The sequence below is a fragment of the Phaethon aethereus genome (genome assembly GCF_964289735.1).
Source record: "Phaethon aethereus genome assembly, chromosome: 4".
In the NCBI taxonomy this organism is placed as follows: Eukaryota; Metazoa; Chordata; class Aves; order Phaethontiformes; family Phaethontidae; genus Phaethon; species Phaethon aethereus.
The window spans coordinates 40,467,475-40,487,452 of NC_138578.1; the positions used below are offsets into that span (position 1 = coordinate 40,467,475).

General features: G+C 41.8%; 1 protein-coding gene across 1 annotated transcript; it reads right to left on the minus strand.

Moving 5' to 3' along the window:
• Window positions 1–10,546: 10,546 nt before the first annotated feature.
• Window positions 10,547–11,839, minus strand: NPY1R (neuropeptide Y receptor Y1; the record flags this gene model as incomplete). The annotated part of the gene is made up of 2 exons (XM_081999787.1): window positions 11,126–11,839; window positions 10,547–11,005 (listed from the first exon to the last, which is right to left on the minus strand). The coding sequence occupies exons 1-2, from the start codon at window positions 11,822–11,824 to the stop codon at window positions 10,547–10,549; spliced, it is 1,158 nt and encodes a 385-aa protein (XP_081855913.1). The 5' UTR covers window positions 11,825–11,839.
• Between the last annotated feature and the right edge of the window lie 8,139 nt (window positions 11,840–19,978).

Consider the following 19,978-nt stretch of genomic DNA (forward strand, 5'->3'; position numbering starts at 1 on the left):
ATAGCTTGAGGTCTAATTAAATACTCCTGCTAGCAGTTGTCTGGATTCAGAGAGCATTGGAAAAGCAGAGCAGCTTTCAGATTGGGTCAGTGTGGGTAGAGGCCTTCAGTGAGGTTTTAAAAGTTGTCAGAACTCTCTCTGCTACCCTGAATTAAAAACACAAGTTGGAGAGGTGTTTGATGGAGACAGGGGAGGGTTTAAGAGATCATGTAAAAATATACTTTCTGAGCAGAGAGTTTTTGTTTGGCTCTTTTTTTTTTTTTTCCTAGCTGCAATCATAGTCATTGTACAAACAGTGCCGCATTTCTAAGAAAACCATGCGAGAAATCAAATGGCAATACCCAGTGTGACAGGGCTAGCACCAATTTTTAGTAAAAATGTATGAATAACACTTGTGTCTTTATTATGCAGCTAGTAGTATTGCATATATATTCATCAGAAACGCTGCTTCATCTGTATCTTTTAAAAAATATATATATAGCAAGTAAGCAAAGTGTATTAGAGCAATCAGAACTCTTTCAAATTCAGTTGGCTTTAGAGTTGCAAAAGAATAATTTGTAACGTCAGCACCTTCACCAACAAGTTCTCTTTCTAACATAGGAACTGTGCTAGACTAGATTTTATTATTCAAATAATTGTGAGCTTTATTTAAAAAAAGATGCCCAACACAAAAACTGTGACAAACACGTGTACTGTAGCTTGGCCTAGAGAAACTGATAATTATCATAGATTTCCTACCACAGGTTGTTCTAAATAACAAAATTAATAAGATTTGGATTACATGTCTCTATGTTCTGTATCTGCTCCTCGGCCCACCAAATTTGCCTCAGCTCTCCCCTCATATTTCCATGCAGACTAATGCTGCAATACTACAACTCTTGGTTGTGGTCCACAAGTTTTGGACCCTGTGGTCCTCCTTCCCATGTTGCCCTGCCTGGCTCTGGTGTAAGTGCATACTCATTGCCTGGATAATGCTGGCCAGCTGGCTACTGCCAGACATAGCAGGCAAGAGTGAGTTTTCTATTCTTTTCCTTACTCAGGCACTGATAAAAATGCTTTTACCTGCATAGTTCACAGTCTTCACCAAACCTGTAAGAGTACAACTGTACCAAGTTACTCTTATATTCAGTGAGTATATAAATCAAGTATAGTTTAACAGGTCTGTCTAAGAGTTTATTATACCACATTTGGATATCAGAGTGGAGTAAGTGGCAGTACTTCTGTAGAAGTGTAACTTGGATCTTGCTTAATGGATTAGCAAAAGAAATACATCACTTAATGTGTTAGTATTGAAATGTTTACAAAGCAAGTAAAAAGGCTTTTTCAGAGTCCAGTGTCTTTTAACAGATTGGTGAAATCAGATTGTGTTTTTCAAGATGCCTGAAGAATTGACATTTGAGAACATTTTCTGTGGTGGTGTTATAACACTGGAGTAAAATAAATGGAAAGCTAACAGTAACTACAGTGTAGTAAATATGATTGCCAATAAATATGTTTTAGAAACACACAATAATTCATAGCTTGGAGATAAAGACAGCTTCTCTGAGAGCTTTATTTGAAGAGAGAAGCAGCTCTGATTCTGATGCTGTAGTCCACAGAATCACAGAATGGTTGAGGTTAGAAGGGTCTTTTGGAGGTCATCTAGTCCAATGCTCCCCTGCTCAAATGAGGCCACCTAGAGTCGATTGCCCAGAACCATATCTAGATGGGTTTTTAATATCTCCAGGGAGAGAGACTCCACAACCTCTCTGGGCAACCTGTGCCAATGCTCAATCACCCTCACAGTAAAAAAGTGTTTCCTGATGTTCAGAGGAAACATCCTGTGTTTCAGGCTCCTGTGTTTCAAAAGCCCTTCCTGTTGCCTTTCTTGTTGCCTTGTTGTCTTGTTCCCTCACCAGATTCAGCTCCAGCTGGGCTTTGGCTTTCCTAACTATGTCTTCGCATGCTCAAGCAGTGTCTCTATATTCTTCCCATGCTACCTGTCACTGCTTCCTCCTTCTGTATACTTACTTTTTATGTCTGAGTTTTGCCAGGAGCTCCTTGTTCATCCATGTAGGCCTCCTGGCATCTTTTCTTGACTTCCTGCTCATTGGGATGGACCATTCTCGAGCTTGGAAGAAATGATCCCTGAATATCAGCAATCTTGCCTGGCCCCCTCTTCCCTCCAGAGCCTTATGCTATGGGACTCTCTCAGGCAGATCCCTGAAGAGGCCAAAGTCTGTTCTCCTGAGTCCAGGACTGTGATCTTTCTTTTTGCCCCACACCCCCATTTTAGGATCCTGAACTCCACCATCACTGCAGCCAAGGCTGCCTTCGATCTTCACATCCTTGACAAGCTCTTCCTTGTTTGCAAGTACGAGGTCCAGCAGAGCATGTCTTTTCATTAGCTTCTCTATCACTTGTGTTAGGAAGTTGTAATCAATGCTCTCCAGGAACCTCCTGGATTGCTTATCCCCTGCAGATATCCAGTTGGTTAAAGTCCACCACAAGGATCAGGGCTGGTGAACATGAGGCTATTTCTAGCTGTCTGTAGAAGGCCTCATCTACGGTTTTCCTGATCAGGCAGCCTATAGCAGACACCCACTACGGTGTCATCTATACTGGTTTGTTCTTTAACCCTCACCCATAAGCTCTCAGTTGGCATCTCATCCATCTTCCGAAGAGCTCCATGCACTCCAACTGCTCTCTCACATAAAGGGCAACTCCACCTCCTTGTCTTCCTGTCCTGTCCTTCCTAAAGAGCCTGTATCTCTCCATTGCAACACTCCAGTCATGAAATCCATCCTACCACATCTCCACGATCCCAAGAAGATCATAATCCTGCAGCCAGACACGGATGTCTACTTACTTGCGTTTATTCCCCATGCTGCATGCATTAGTGTACAGCACTTCAGAGAGGCACTCTGGCATGTGGATTTCCCAGGGAGGGTCTGGGGATCTTTCCTTGCTTACCTGCAAGTGCTCAAGGTAACCCTATTTAAGCTGTGTTTTGTTGGTCTTGTCTTTGCCTTCATTCACACCACTCCAGGCCCTTTGCTTGTCAGCCCTGTCCATCACTGCCTCACAGGCTGCTGGTAAAACTCTCCATCCCACATCACTACCAGTTTAAAGCCTTTCTTACTGGGTCAGCCATCCTGCTGGCCAAGATACCTCTGCCTCACTTAGTGAGGTGTATCCCATCTCTCCCAAGCAGACGTTGATCCTCAGACAGTCTGACAGCCTCCACAGACTGATCTCATTTACCTGCTGCATGTACGCCATAATCTTCTGAACAGTGCCAGAGATGTTACCACAGCATTGGACTAATATGAGTGAGACCAGCCAGGCTCAGGCTTTATAATTTCATTAAGTCACTGAGTTATCTGAATGCATAATTACCAGCATAAAAAGCATTAGTTTTTTAATTCAAGTTTCTATATGTTGACCTAAAGATGTCCTTACCCAATTCTGAAGATAGCCTTTTGTAAGCAACTATTTGCAGTGGTTTTCTTCATGATTGCAGATGTTCCTGCTGTAGGAGAACATCACGAGATAAATCCACAGTCCCTGCTGCAGGCTGAGATTCCTTACTGCCTGGAGTGAATTTTAAATGTAAACTATGCTGTCCGGGTGTTAGTGATCATTTTTTATGACAAAGTGGAAAAAGCAGCAGCAGCAGTAGTAATAATAATAATAACAACAACAACAATCAAACCCCACACTTTTAGTAGTGGAAATCTATAAACATGAATGTAGTCAAAACTACATTCAAAATTGCTAGTTCCCTCTTCAATTTTCTGTGAAGCAAATTGGTTCAAATCAGTAAGCCAGACAGCTTGGCAGATACATTTAACTTGTAACTATGTCAAGAAAATGCATCAGAGTAAAACTTGCAGAAGACCCTAAGAGGACAACCTTACTGTAAGTACCAGATGAAGATGACTTTTTGGTATGTCCCTTGGACTGACATGGAAGACTGTGGACTTGTGTCTCTGCTGAGTCCACACAGGTAGAAAAATGTTACTTTTTATGGCCTGCTGCCCTCTCTAGGAAGCAGATATTCAGACCTGTATCACACCTCAGTGTCAGTTGAAAAAAGGACTTTAACCAAAGCTCACTGAAGTCAATGGGAGGCTTTCCTTTAACCTTGCAGTGGTTTAGGTCAGGCTTTAAGGGTCTTACTTTAGCACCAGTCTAATTATAAGCCCATGACCATGGTAACTGACATCCAGGGGACTACACCTGTGCCAAAAATTATAATCAAGGCCTAATTAAAGAGCCTCAGACATTAATGGAAAAAATCAGAAAAGATTTTCCAGTCCTATCTATTAAATATTTTAAATGTACAACATTTACTAGTCTTAAAGAGAAAGAAGTGTGCCCTTTCACATATATATCGTCAAGTATATCACAAACAATGAGAAGCTTATAGGCAATCATGAAGGCCATAGGTAAGGAAACAAGTTGTGTTACCCAGCGTCTTCTACTAGCTGGATGTCTCCAGAGGATGGTGACCAAGACACTAGATACATCGACTTAGCTAACATTTAGATTACATTAATTAAATTTATAACAAAAGCCTTAAAAGAAAAGGGCAGAATAACAGTATGCAACAAATGTATTTTCTACTTCTCTACCTGCTGAAACATCGTCACATTGCCAGTCACATTTCTACAAACCCTGTATGGCCTTTCAGCCATATGTTCAAGCACACATTGAATAGGATCTTTCAAGAACATCTTTTCACAGAGAGCTTTTATTAAGAAACAATATAAATAGCATAATAAAAATGTCATAGCTTATGGGGGGAAAAAAAGGATTGCAAAGTGAAAAACAGCAGCACAGTATCAGCGTGAACACAAACCAAGAGGGACAAGGAGAGCGTTGTTGATCAGGTGGCTCCTCCTGCCATAAACAAACATTCTCCATGTTGTGCAGAAGTGAAAGCAAATGGACTTGTGTGCTGTGGGTGGGTGCAATGAAAAGCTGTTAGTTTTCGACTGGGCCAAAAACATTTTGTTTCCTTTGTGTCAAAAAGAGATCTAGATTAATCTAAGGTGAAGAATCTTAAAATACATTTTGAGAGTCATTTATAAAGATCCATATCCCTTTTCTGAAAACAGGAGCAGAGAACCTATTAATCACACATCATTTTTGACCACCACTTTGCCCAAAAAAACATTTGTGTATCAGTCTGTTGGCCCCCAAAATAAATAACTGAGTCCTCCTTGTAGTCTTTTTGTGTCTATCTGACAGAATGCATCGAGGCTTCACCTAGATCTTCCGCTGTTTTGCTGCTTTCCAAACTCTGTGTGTCTATTTCCCTTTATAGCTGAAATTTTGCATAATTTGTGGCAAGTTAGTTAACCATGCAGAGCCTCCCTTATGCAGCAATCTCAAACACATCCGAACCTGGTGCAAATCTTTTGCAGCTAAGCCTGACCTATGTCAGGTAACCAGATCATCAACCCAGATCTTTGGAAAACATGAGGCAGAGTGTCCTGTAAGTTTTGCTGCAATTATATTCTTACACAGAGTGCAAATTCCGAGAAACTTGCCTACCAGAAACTTGCCAGAAGAGAATTTTAACAGAAGAAACTATTTAAAGCTGAGCACATGCTTAAAGCACTGTCCTGAATAGAGCTGAATTTTACCATCTACTCGGGCACTTCACAAACTCAGAGTACAAATGCCCGTAACTTCCTCAGAAACCAGCTGCCAGGGGTGTGAAGCATGAAGAGAGAGCAGCGGCACCGTGGAGGCTGGAGGAAGGGAGGCAGTAGTCACTGCGCCTAGTACTGGCCCTGGAAGCTGGACATCCCTCAGCATCCTGTACAGATAACGGAGAGAAAGATGTTTTGGTAGCTGCATAGCACCTGGAGTGGAGCAGGTGTGAGTGCCCTTGGGCTGCCACTGAAAAGGCTAGGAAACTGCCATCCTCCAGCTGAAGTTAGCCTTTGTGGATGCTCTCCTTAATCTTTGAACTATCGACTTCAATTGGACCATTAATAGTGTTTTGCACGGGCAGAAATATTGAAGCTATTTCTGGCCACAGGTAAATTAAAGTGTAAAGAATCTAAAGCTGGTCCTATTTTTTCCCTCTTACATGTAATCCTCAAACATTTTAAATTCTGCAAAGCATGGATAGAAGAAAAGAATTTTCTTTCACATCAACTTTAGTAACGTCTTGGGTATTTAGTAATGACTCAGGGAGGCAGATACCATATATTGAATAGCACAGGAATGAAGAAGACATGGTAGAACATAGAGTTGTATATATCCTTCAGCTGAGAACTGGCTGTCAAAAAAACTTATAATTTCGTTATAATTATTATTTCTCCATCCTTTCTACTCAGCTGAATGAATTTGATCTGTTGCAGACAGAGGTATTATTTAAGATCATGTTTCCTACTGTTATGTATGCTTTAAAAATAAGAACAGAAAAAAAAAATTCCTTATTGCCTTCATTCTCTATGCACTAGTTTGGTAAATTCTTTGATCCAATGAATAAGGAGACAAAGCCTTACACTGAAGCACTGTCAGGCACTGGAGTCCAGAGAAAATCCAGAGAAAAATCCGTAGGACAACAATATGCCATTAATTTATTTCTAAAACAAGCTGTAATCCAAAACCTGATTTTTAGGAAAGAATGTGATCTGCCAGCCAGCAGTACACTTTTGTTCAGTAGAGTGCCTAGGTAAATGATCAACTTTAAGCAAATTCTCCAGTTTCATTGATCTCAAGAACATTTTCCTAAGGTCAGAATCAGAATTTGATGACGACACCTGGAATGAAACATACGCTGATTTACAGTCTGAATATGAATTGGTATCAAATTTTGCTTTTAGGATCCATTAATAATAGCTGGTACTATACTGCAAGACAGCAGAGGCAGAATATATGAACCCTTAGCTCTTCACACTGTCATCAGTGACAAGATGCAGTCAGCACCAGATCAAGCGACCTCATGGGGTTCAGCCATGTTAATTCCTTTTCCTGGTTTAAATCTGAATTTTTTTTACGAGGTGGAAAAAAACAGGATTGCCTTTTTTTTTTGTATATCCATCTTTTTCCTAGCCTACCAAAAGCAGATATTAATGTCAATTAATTGCATCCTTTATTGTTATACTTTTTTTTATGAAGATGTGAAAGTTGTGGATTACCATACATAATGACAATGACACAACAAAGAGATATGTTGAAAAAAGCAATGTGGGAATACAGAAGTGCTTATTAAGATGATTTACAAATATGCTGGTGTGTTTAGATTATGCAGAAGCTTTAAATGTCTGTGGTGCATAAAAGTGACATTTAAGGTGATAAAATAACTGACAGAGGAAGCAGACGCTACCGTTTATTAAATAGTTACCTTTGTCATTTAAGGCTGTAGACTCGACATGAAATGTACTGCACATAAATAGTAAGAAACATTATAGATCCCTCTCTGTTCTGTTTTTCTGTCAGTAAAACTTTTCTCTCAGTCTGCAAGAATAAGAGGGATCTTTGGGCTTTTGAAATAGGAATCAGCATGTGCTGAAGTGTGGGGAGTTTGACAAAACAGCACATAGGAGGAACAAATACCAAGCGAGAATGACTGAGAAATGATAGAGGAACATGAAACCCAACAGCTTACCCTGTAAAGAAATTTAGCATACAGAGGATGAGAAGCCATGCTGGGGCTCTGAAAGTGAAAAAAGAGGGTTAGTGTTGTAGCCAGGCATCAGGAGGGGAAGGTCTCCTGTGGCTTTTGAGGACTCCAGTGTCAAGTCATGAAACCAAAGACAAAAACACCGCTCTCAGTAGATGTCATCTATGCCCTGCAGACGTGAGGTCAGCACCTCGGAGAGACTACTTTTATCTTTGTCCTCATAAAGAGCAACAATTTGTCTTCTGAAATTCTCCAAATGCATTTTCCTGCTGAACGCTCTGTACACCGTGTTCATCCCCACTGTTGCTTCAGGCAGCATCCCCTGTGCTGCTCGTGTGACGATGTTCTAGCCTGCATCCTTAGCAGAGGCTCAGAAAGGCTTCTTGCAGGGAGGTAAGGAAACGTGTAAGAGAAGCCTGATCCTAGGGCAGCAGTGCAGCAGAAAAATGGCTCCTGAGCTTAACACAGATGAGCCGAAGGAATGCTCCTACTTCAACTTGTGTGTCAGGCATTGGTAGGCAAAAAAACACCTGAGACATTCTCAGGTAACATTATGAGGCGGTGTCAGGTGGGCTGTATGATTTGAGACCGTACCTTAAGCAGGAGAAATTAGAACATAAGAGAAATTATGTTGCTACCCCACTGAAGACCTCCGAATCTTAGGACACGCTAGTTTTAGTTCTCTGGGCACCAGCAGGTTCCTCTGAAGTTGCTGCAATGCCTACTCTGCATAAACACCTAATTCATCCTGATCAAAAAGTTCCAGCAAACTAACTGGAAGCTTTCTCAAATAATTCCATTTTCTTCTTCCACTGGATTGGAAGAAAGTGCTTTTTTCAAAAATGGGAAAAAAACCCATACAATTCACTGTGATTTTTTTTTTTCTAATGAGAAAAACCCACTGTGAAATTTTTAATAGCTAAGCATGGCTGGGTTTCTACATTGTATCTCCTTGTGAAAATACACACCCTTTAGCATATGAAAATTATCGCAGAGTGACAGGGGAATAATTTCAGAAGACTCTTGTCAAATTATTAGCAACATGCTCCACAGAGAACCACAAAGAAAAGGGAAATTCAAAAAATACAAAAGGGCAAAGCTCTGAAAGAAAGTTCGATCTTATAATTCATTTTCTACATTCCCTCTCTCTGTTCTCAACCACAGAAATTAATTAAATTACCTGCCAGTAGAGAAATACATGGAATTATAACGCACAAGAACACATTGCTACTTTAATATTCTACACTATTTATAAGACAGCACAAGGCACAGTTTTTTACTTCTAAATACTGGCAAACCAAATAATTGTCATTTCTTAGGCGTTTATCCATGTCAAGTTTAGAATATATTAAATTCACCATCACATTCTGACATCTGTTTGCTCAGATTTCCATTTGTGATACATTAACATTTATATGTATTTTAAAGACCCTCTTCTCTGCCAAACTGTTAAAAGAAAGCAGGTTCTATAGTGCATTTTTAAAAGTGGATTATTCAAAAAGGCATTGATTATATAGCAAAGTACACTATATGACACAGAACTTCAGCTGGCTGATACTGTTGTAGTTTCATTTACAGCAGTCAAGTTATGCAGGTTTCCCTCAGCTGGGGATCTAGTCGTGTATATTTTGTGTAAATAGAGGATATATATATATTTTAAGCAATAACACACAGACCTCTATTGTATATATTTGGCAAATATTTCTGCACTTCAACCAACTGTGGAAACTGTGAGTTTGGAAGCTAAACATACCAATTATACCCAGACTATATCCATATCCTCCTTTTAAATTTTGAAGATCTTGATTAAACCATCGATTGTCTTGGAGATAATCCAGGTTTATACCATTGCATCTGAACACAGAATATTATGAGGCTATACATAATTTATATAGATCAGCACTAATTATTACAAAAAGACTCAGGTAGCTAAAGCATATTTTTTTAATACCAGACCTGATTTTCACTGTTACCTGGAAGGATGGAATGCACCTTGGACAGACAGTGAACAGTCCCATCTCCCTTTAGATTCTGGACATAGGTCTCAAGGAGAATTTACATGGTTCATAGGCTTGGAATGGACAGTACATTTCATCCCAGCAACATTATCTCCTCTCATGAAAATGGGATTTGTTTTTTTTAAATTAAAAGGCCTTTATTATTAAAATCATCTATAATCAGTTGGGACTGAAGGCCCGTTTGTGCTTTCATTTGCTGTAGTGAAATATAAGGGTTATCCCATTGTGCTGTGTGGAGTTACTGTAGGTTTTTTCCTTGTAAATGAGAAGAGAATTTCTCTCTAATCCTGTCTTTGAACCTAAGTGATTACAGCCTGAATTGCCTCTATGAACGAGACAAATGCATGCCCCCGTTTAAAAATTTCTACAGGTTTCACAGAATCATTTTCTGTGTGCCTACACTGATTTTACAGCATTTTAACATCGAACAAAACCTGGATTTAAAAAAAAAAAAAAGAACTCTTCAATGTCCTAATTTTATGCTGGGATGGGTGTCCTCTGTAGTGACAGCCTCCCTGGAGTTCGTATTGTTTCCAGTGGTCTTAGACGGACACTCCTGAAAACTACTTCTTTGAAAAACATCAATAAATATATCTTTGTGCTAAAGCGCATAACTGTACAAAGAAAACAGAACAAAAGACAGCTGATGTAAACCATAGGTAGTAGCAGGCCTGACTATGTCTTATAATAAGATTCAGATATGGCTGCTGCAAACATTAAAGCAGTAAAAGGGGCAAAAATGCACAGCGTACAATTTCAAAGTGACAACAATCAAGGTTCCTTGGAAAAAGAAGCAAAACATTACCCATTTTGTACTTGTTATGTAATTGTGCTTGTCCTTGGACACATTTCACCTGTGATCACACTTCCAGCAGTTTGGGGTAGAATTTTTATTACCTCCTTATATTTTGTCATCATCGTCACTATTTATTTTTTTAAATGCAACTGGACTTGCCTGCTTTAAAGAGGTTTTTGAAACATCTGTGTGCATGGTGGACATGGCTATAGTCTCATAATCCTCCTCACGGGAGCGGAAATGACAAAAATGAAATAAAAACTGCAGGTCCCTTTGGAAGTTCTTATTGAGAAACCCGTAGAAGATGGGGTTCACGCAGGTAGAGATCATGGCGGTGAGGTGGCAAATGAGGAACAACAGGTTGTGGCTGCAGGTAGCGACAGGCAGAATTTCGTGATTCCAATCAAACACAATGTTGAAGATGGTGAGAGGCAGCCAGCAAACTGCAAATGCGACCACTATTGAGATCAGCATGATGTTGATCCTTTTGGTTTCAGAGGATCTGTACTTATTGTCTCTCATCTTGTCCATCATGTTGTTCCTTTTTTTTAATCGTATGTATATCTGCAGGAAATTCAACAAACAGAAACGTGTGGGGTGATTTAACCTACAACCATCATCTCTGCAAGGATAAACAAACATCAGACAGAAAGAAGTACATATCGCAAGGGGATTCTCTCTTACCTTTAAGTAGCAAATAAATATAAAACAAAGTGGTCCAAAGTATTGAATCACCAAAAGCGTCGTGGTATAAGAAAGCCTGGCAGTGTCCAAGGGGAACAGGTCCAAACACACATATTTGTCCTTATATTCATCAAATGTTATGTTTCGGAAGGGTTCATCTGTTAACACGTGGTAGATCAGGAAAGGCAATGAGGAAGCTGTGGCTAAAATCCATATGGCAGCAATCCCCAGGTAGGCATGTCTGTTGTTGGGCCTCCAGCCCCGGGGATTGATGATCAGCTGATGGCGTTCGATAGCAATGAGGACTAAAGAAAAGACCGAGACGGTGATTGAGGCACATTGCACGAAAGGATTCAATTTGCACATGGCCTCCCCAAAAATCCAGTGGTCCATTAAAGTATACACAAAGGTAAAGGGAAGACACATGATGGTCACTAGAAGATCAGAAAAGGACAGGTTGACAATGAGGATGTTGGTAACATTGCGCATCTCCTTTTGTTTTAAAATAATGATAATCAAGGCCAGATTCCCAGAGACTCCCAGAATTATCACAGTCCCATAAGCCAAGGCCAAAGTGAAGACCATGGCCAGAGGCACGTGGCAATCCTCATCCTCAAACTGCAAGATCTGCGAGTTCTTCTCTGAAAAATTCAGGTGGCCAGAAATATTTCCCAGGGGGGTGAGAACCGAAGTATTCATGTTGTTTCCAACTCTCTGTACAACGTTCACAGCCGCCACCGCTGCTTCCATCCAAACCGCTCCCGGAGTTCAAAGCGCGCCCATCAGCCCGTCATTCAGGAGACTCTCGGCCGAGTCCCGCTCCTCGGTGCCGCATCTCCCTCACAGCACCTGGGGAGAAGGCAAGGAGCAGGGCCGGTCACCCCCGGGCACGTCGCCCGCCCCAGCCACCCCCACGCCTGCTCCTCCGGCATGGAGCCACGGCATGGCCGGGTCCTGCGTGGGGAGGGCGGGAGCGGAGCCACCCCGGAGCTCGCCTGCCCGCGCCACCGCTCGCCCCGTGGGTGGGGATTTACCAGCCCAGCGGCCGGGAAACCCCCGCAGGAGGGCTGCGGGGAAGAAAGGCAGAAGGCAAGATCAAAATGCAGGTCTGCCAGCGGGGGATGTGACCCCTTCCCAGCCCCTTCCCGCCGGCACAAGTTACACGAAATAATGAGCTGAGAAGCAATTTCAGTCTTCCACCCGTGTAGCCTTTACTTGATATTTTACATCTCCTTTACATCTCTGCAAAGGTCTGATTCCTCAAGCTGCTCTAACTGGAACTATATCCAGCCATCGCATGGGGGGGGAACCCCATCTGACTCATGTGCGGGGTGGAAAAATTACTCCAAAAATTGCTGCATTCTTTTTTACCTAGTACATAGACTTGATGTTGAGCGGCTGAGTGCCCACAGCAGCACTGGCACTGAATCAAAGGCAAATGAGGAACTCTGAACACCTTAATCTCAGCTAGCAAGGCTGTGCAGCAAAGAAAGAACAAAAGAAGATGAAAGACAAAAAACAGCAAAAATTAAACACTGCAGAAAATTTCTTTACCTGTGCAACACAAATAGGCATGCCTAAATAACCACCCCTTTGCAAGGCCTTGGATTTTAAAATCAGAGGACTCAGGCATATGTGTTCAGGAGAAAAAATAAAGAGAAAAAAAGAAAAGAAAGAAAAGAATAAAATAACTTGACACAACTTTACTCCAACTTGCCATTAGTGGCATCCACCCTGAATCTGCCTGCACTCCCATGAGCTAAATTTATTGTTCACTTAACCTTAGGTTATGGTAATTAAAGTAATGCAACTAAAAATTCAGACAAGTAGGTTTCAAACCCAGCTCCATATGGCAGTGATCACAAATGCTGTAAAAACTTTGCCCACTAAAACATACTTCATTAAAAGTTACCCTGAACGGGTAAGCTTTCGGTCTTAAATGATACACAATATAAATCTCAGTGCCATCTAAGTCTTGGGAGCAGAATCATCTTTGTTGCTGGTGGCAGACACCCTTTTAACCATCCACATGCTGGGGACCATAGCCAGGGCTGCCTCCTCACTGGGGCAGAGCCAGTGTGCGAGAGCTGGGCTTGCAGCTCTGGCTTCTCCTGAGGGTCAGCCAAAGGATGACCATGCCAACGTCATGTCTTCTCGCTGGCATCACGAGCTCACCTGAGCTGGCTTTGCTGGCTCTTTATAATGACCACATGGCTACATGAAAACACGACAGGTGATGTGGCTTGCCTCTGAGTGACATTTTACTGTCAAAGTTAACATCAGTGAATTCAGACAAAAAGCATCTCTGCCTGAGGTTTGGCTACTCTGATTTTCAAGCTAGCTAGGTGTGCACCTGAGCATTATCTCTGAGACCTGCTGCCTCTGCTAACTAAACTTATCAAGTCTCCCTAGTCCACAAAGTCTGTTTTAGGGTCCAAGAAAGAACTTCCCACTCCCACAGCCTCTTGAAGAATAGCTTCAGCCAGAGTCAGAAGCAGGTGCTTTACCCAAAGGGCAAGCCTGTGGGTGATGCAGAGAGCCAGGACTACTCGATTTCAACAGTATGACTTTACCCCAGCCCAAAAATCAACGTCTGGATTTAATCATGATCTCCACTGTCACTTGTACAGCATGAGGCAGGCAGTCCAGCCCTGGGTCTTGACAGGATGATGGCAGGAGTTGAGTGGGTGAGGAGCCACGTCCTGCAAGGAGAGAGCTGGGCAGCTTTTCTCGCTAGCTGGGACCAAACTGCACCCAGCAATGAGATGGCCTAGGTTTCACGCTCTTGGTTTTTCTTTTCCCTTAGCCAAGCTCTGTTCTTGTTTATTTATTAAATATCAAACTCAAAACCAGAAAATGCCACTGCTCCCCATAGCAGAAATGGAACCTAAGAGCATGGCTGGGAACCAGATCAGAAACACAGCACTGCTGGCAAGTGACAGAGAGTCCTTCCTCCCTGCCCACCTCACCAAAATGGACCAGACGTCAGGAGAGGATGAAGTTGCATCTCCTGGGCAGCTGCACTGTTCCCTGTCCCCTACCCCACCAGCGCCCAAGCCAGGAGGAGGATCCATCCCCATCCTGGGTGCTGACGTGGGCTGGGGAGAGCCCACAGCTCTGCAGAACCCTCCAGGTGATTGCACAGTCTCCCCCACCACACATACCCCTCTGACCCTCCAGGAGGATTTTGTTCAAAAGTTTAGCACTAACAGACAGAATGGGTGAAATAACGTGCTGTGAGGTGAGAGGAAATGCACTGTAAAAACTATTGGAGCTCTTCAAAAGGAAGCACAAAACGCTGTCAACCCAAAGCCAATGGTTCACCCAGCCACCCACAAGTCCAGCCTGGTGCCTACTCCTCCCTGGGATTTTGTCATCTGCACCTAAGAGAGCAAGCAAACGCCAGTCTAACGGGCACGCAATGCCCATGGTGGTGGGAAAGCAACCGTGGGGGAAACTCACCTTGCAACTGCTCTGCCCGTCTTTGATGTGCCGGGGGGCTGGCTCAGGAGGCTGGAGAGAGAAGAAATAGTAGGGAAAGAGGAAGGATCCTCTGGTATTCCTCCAGCTGAGATCCTAAAGATTGGTGAGGAAGGCTGGAGACTCCCCCTTAAAGCCGAACTCCACCTTATCCCGGTATCACATGATGATGCTCTGCTGAGCAGATCCTGAAAATCTCACTGCAAGCACATCACCTTTAAATTACACATCTGGGGGTGGGTTGCCTAGTAATACCGAAATAAATGCAATTAAATATTGAAACAAAAGAGGAGGGGGAGAGCGCAGGGAAAAGCTTAGGAAAGGAGACAGTTTCAAATCGCTGTCTGGCTGTTTCAGCATTTTGTCTGCAAGTTATTGCCATCTTGTGGCCAAGCTTAAGATGGAAATAAAAGCTTTGCTGGAAAGGGGATTTTAAATATGAGTGAGTTACAAAGTTCGGCGTTGGCTTTTTAAACTAGTACAACTAGCTTCAGGTCTGTATTTATCACGAAGAGCTATGACTGCATTAATAAAAATTGCCAAGTTGCTGTTCTTACTTTTCTTTTTTCAGCTAGAAGAAAAAAGAAACTATTTTAAAAGTAAATTTGAGTCAATAAAGTATCAAACCTCAAGAAAATACAGCTGTCACTGTGGCCCTTGTGGGTACTTTTATGATGCATCCTAGCCAAGGCGTTCACCATCCTGCATGGTGTGTGGAAAAAGAAGGGCATTTCTGCAGGTTCATACACAGCAGTGGAATATTCCAGGGAGTTGGAAGGAAAATGGACCCCTGAAAATGAAGAACAAATCTCCATAGTGAGATGCAGAGCTGGAAAGGTGGTGGTTGTTGACTTGGCCAGCTCTTCTACCTCTTTGGAGAACTCCAGTTTCCAGCAACCAGACTTTTTCTTTTTTACGCAGCTGACATGAGTAGCTCTGCAAACTACCACCAGCTATAGGAGAGTAGTTTACTGTTTACTGGAAAAATTCATAGCAAGCAAAATGGAAAACTTTATTTTACATTTTCTCTTTACATGATCCTGAAATACCTTGCTCGCTCACTCACAAAAAGCACTGCTGCAGAAAGTCTACTTCAGTAGGCATAAAACCCAGTGAGTTCGGAAGCTGGTACAGAAGTCCCAGAGAAGTTACCCACATAAACTTAAGCAGCACTTTAAAAATGCCCTGACAAATCCTGCAGGCTGTATTAGGATTTTGGATTTCTTGGAAAACAGACATGCCCTAACTCTTCCAAGGCTCCAGATTTCCAGATTAATTTTTCAAGTGTAAGGAGTTACAGTGTCATACATTCTCACCTTCAGGGAGGATAATGCTCAAGTGAAGAACCACGTTAATTCTAGCTAAAAAATGAGTTGCACATAATAAACGATTGTAATGGTTTTTGCTTCCTGGGAAGGTTTCGGAATCCAGCACTGAGGTTGATGTTTACGCTGTATTTCCAGGAGCTGGTCTCAACTGCATTGTAACTGCAGTCTTTGATGTGACGAAGGAAAGTGCAGGCATACCTCAAGGTTGCTATAAACTGGTAGCCAGGGCACAGATGACATTTTAACAGCAGCAGCCAGAAGGTAAGTGCAGGCTGTATATAATGCCCGTCGAGAACTTCAGTCACACGTGGCTCATTTAACATGCACCAGAATCCATCCGAGCAGAGCAAAGGTAGATACACTCAGGCAGAGATCTGATCCGAAGATCCCATAAAGAGCATATTTCTGTCTGAAGCAGTTACACACTAGGACATGTAGAACTGAGGACTCTCATTGCTGTGGATGTAGAATGATCCATTCACATTACAGAAAAAGAGAATTATTGTACAATAATTTTTAAGGGCAATAGATGTATTGCTAGGCAGGAGAAAAGTCTTTTTCTATGCCAGGATGATCCCACTACTTCTGTGTAATGCTCTTACCTGTATGGGCAAGATGACTATTTTAAAAATTAAAGTAAGCATTCTGTGATACAGAATTGTAGTACTCTGTCAGCAGGTATCCAGAGCAGAGATACATTTTTAGGACCAGTTCAGAATAAGACGATTGGGTTTACATGACAAGATCTCAACACCAAGCTGAGCGTCTCCAGCTGGAGCACCAAGCTTACAAACATGTCACATGCTTCTTCAATAACACTTACTCTATTGATGACCACTGTCAGGACATGAGAACACCGGAGTAGCAAGATAGCCATTGTGTTAAACATGATCCTCTTCCAGGGAGTAAGTTATTTCAGTGCATCAAAGGCACCCTGGACTGTATGACCCTGTTTGTTTGTGTGCATATGTTTATCTGTGTGAAGGTATGACGAAAAGAGAATAAGTACAATAAACAGAACACAAGTAACTCAACTACAGAAATAGAACAGCTTGAGTAAAAGAATACAGGATTTCTTTGAAGCAAAAGCATTGAGAAGGGAACAAGATATTTTTAAGAAACACATGGAAAAAATATGCCAAGAGATAACCCATTAAAATACTCTCTCAGTGTAACTCTTAAAAATGGAAAAGAAAAGATGTCATAAAATGAGGTTGTCACTTTCATTACAAAGTATTTTCATGTGTCCAGGCAATGCAATCCCTCTGTAAACCTTAAAATACCCTCAGTGAAAGACCCCCACAAGAGTTGTTTGTGGTTTCTACTGTATATAAAACAAACTGAAGTCACCACTATGGAAATGAATGGAAACACTCTCTGAAGGTTTTTTAAACTTTATTTTTATTGTTTTAATCTTCTGGTAATGAACTTCAGTACTGTTGAAATACTTTCATTTCACATTACGCTACTCATTGATAAGGGAACTCATGCTCCTTGGGGCAAAAGTCTGTCATCAGCAGACTAAATAGGCTCTTTGCTGTTGAGTACAATGACAATAGCAGCAAATTTTCTGTTTGGCTAAAAGCATGTTTATTCTGCAATGACTGCAACTGACACCAAACATAACAACACTTCATTTGACTGCTACTGTCACAAACCCAAAGATGCTGTGTGAATAATTATATGGTTAATCTCTGCTGAGAGTCTTGCTGCTGCAGTTCCATTTTCATACAGCCAAGCTAACTAGCTGAAAGCTATCCTGATCATATGCAATGCTGCTTACAGACTGCTCGAGATATAAGCTAAATTATGTCCACCCACCTAAAATACCAAGTCATGTTTCCTGCTACAGCCACCCCACTCTGTCCATTTGGGGTTCAAACTCACGTGTACTCATACACAAGCTCTCATCTGGCTTCAGATGAAGCAGAAATAAGCCCTGTGCTTCAGCATGATCATCCAGAAGGGGCATCAACAGTTAATGTGTATAACACGAGCCAACAAATGTGATGAAACATGTTAGGCAGCAAAAATGATCAACTACATGCTCAGCCTTGGAAGTATTTTATTAGCTAACTGTCAGATGTCCTGCCCATCATTGCAAGGACATCTCAACCATTGCAACCTTTTTAGTAGACCAAGGCTTGCTGCCTTCATGGCCAGCTGCTTTATGTGAGGTAAGAATCTGTGGAAGCAATGGGCCAAATATACATCTACAGAAGCCAGACATAAGTGGTATTTTTAACAGTATTTTCTAATTGTATTTTAAGAGTATTTTTGTGGGGAATGAATAGTTGGGTTGATGTGTGTGAAAAATTTCAACCAACAGAAATACTTTACATGTATCTCTCAAAATGCCTTACACTCTGTAGTAGCTATGTCCTACCATTTAGAGCATGGGCACATGCTCTGTTGGTAGCACACTTTACAATAACATTAGATGTTGATTCATGGCAAGCTTTGACTCAAGGCAATCGACTGCAAGCTGTGGAATTTGGATGTTAGGTGGTTTAGATCTTGATTTTTCATGGCATTCATCAGTTTTCACCAACTTCAGTTTGAGCCTTCATTTCTTTCACCGTTAGCCTTTGGAAGGTAAATTTTCAAAGATATTGGACAATACTCCCAGAAGAAAGATACATTCAGAAGAAACATGTCAAAATTAATTTGTATTATTATAACCACAGAGTTCCTTCCTGCGTTTTCTGTTGTGCCTTTCTGACTCAGGAATCCCAGCTTTCTCTCTCTCTCCAATGCACCATTTTTCTTCCCCAGCTCCTCCACAACACCTATCTTTCATCACTACTGTCTCTTACTTCGTCAAGGACTCCTCCATGGTTTCAACAACCTTACGGAGGCTGGTTTCTAGGGAACTTGTACTATTATCTATTGTCACTCCTGACATTAGATACCTCTAATGACAGTAGCTTTCCTATCTCTAGATCACCTATTTTATTATTCAGTACTATTACTGGCAAGACAGAAGTACATAAACAGTGAAAAGGAAAAAATCATAATGGTCTGAATAGTAATTTCTTCTGATGTGTGCAAGTATCAAGCGATGAATTGTCCATGCACAGCTGAGAGAAATCTGGTGTTATCTACAGGTCCAGGGGGAAAAAACCCAAACTCACACCTGCCAGTACATTACTGGTTGATGAACTCTCCTGAAATAAGACAACTAACAGAAAAAGTATGCTATTTTGTTCTTAGAGAAAATTGCTTTGAGGAGGAAACCCTTGTCTTACTGACTGCTCTTGCTAAAAAGCATGTCATTTCTGGAGGCTGTTGGGAAACTGTAGTAGGTGACTGCCCACCTTAGAAATGGTCAACATGGAGGTAGGACGCTTTACCTTTACGAAGGTACAACAGCATCCCACATAAATCATAGCTGTGCAATGCAAGAAACCGTAATTTCCCATTTGTGGGCTCTGCCAGCAAATCTAGATTTTTTTTTAAAGACAATCGCAGTCTGCTGTAGCCAGAGGTTTCCATAGAAAGACACAGTGCCTCTAAAACTTCCCTCTTTCCAGGAACCTCTACTTCAAGCAGTGGGGTCAGCAGTGTGGGAAGCTCTCCTGGAACAAGGGACATCCATGTAAATTGGTGCCCTGGGAGATGGTCTTAATCCCCACTGTAGCAAGTTAGAACCAGGGTGGGTTTGTATCTTCAGGTCAAATATTTGCATGAACAGCTCCAAAGCCATCAGTGTTAGGTGGGAAGATGGTCGAAAATGCTAAGAAGAGCTACTCACCCCTAAAAAGGATTAATTTTGTTCTCCTTTGTGACTAACAGAAGAGCTGTCTTAAAAGGATGAGATGGATTGGCACGTCACTTCCACTTGGCAGCTCCCTGTGCTCCACTTGCACATGCAGTGATTCACCTGCAGTGGGTGGTGAATAATGCAGAAGCGGGCGAAAGAAGACGGGACGCAATCTTCCTCACCATCCTGAGCTCATCCGCTGAAGATTAAGGTTTACTGTTCCGTGACCACTTACCCTAAAATGTATTTTTTTTGACCTAAGTTAAATAAGGAACCTAGCTG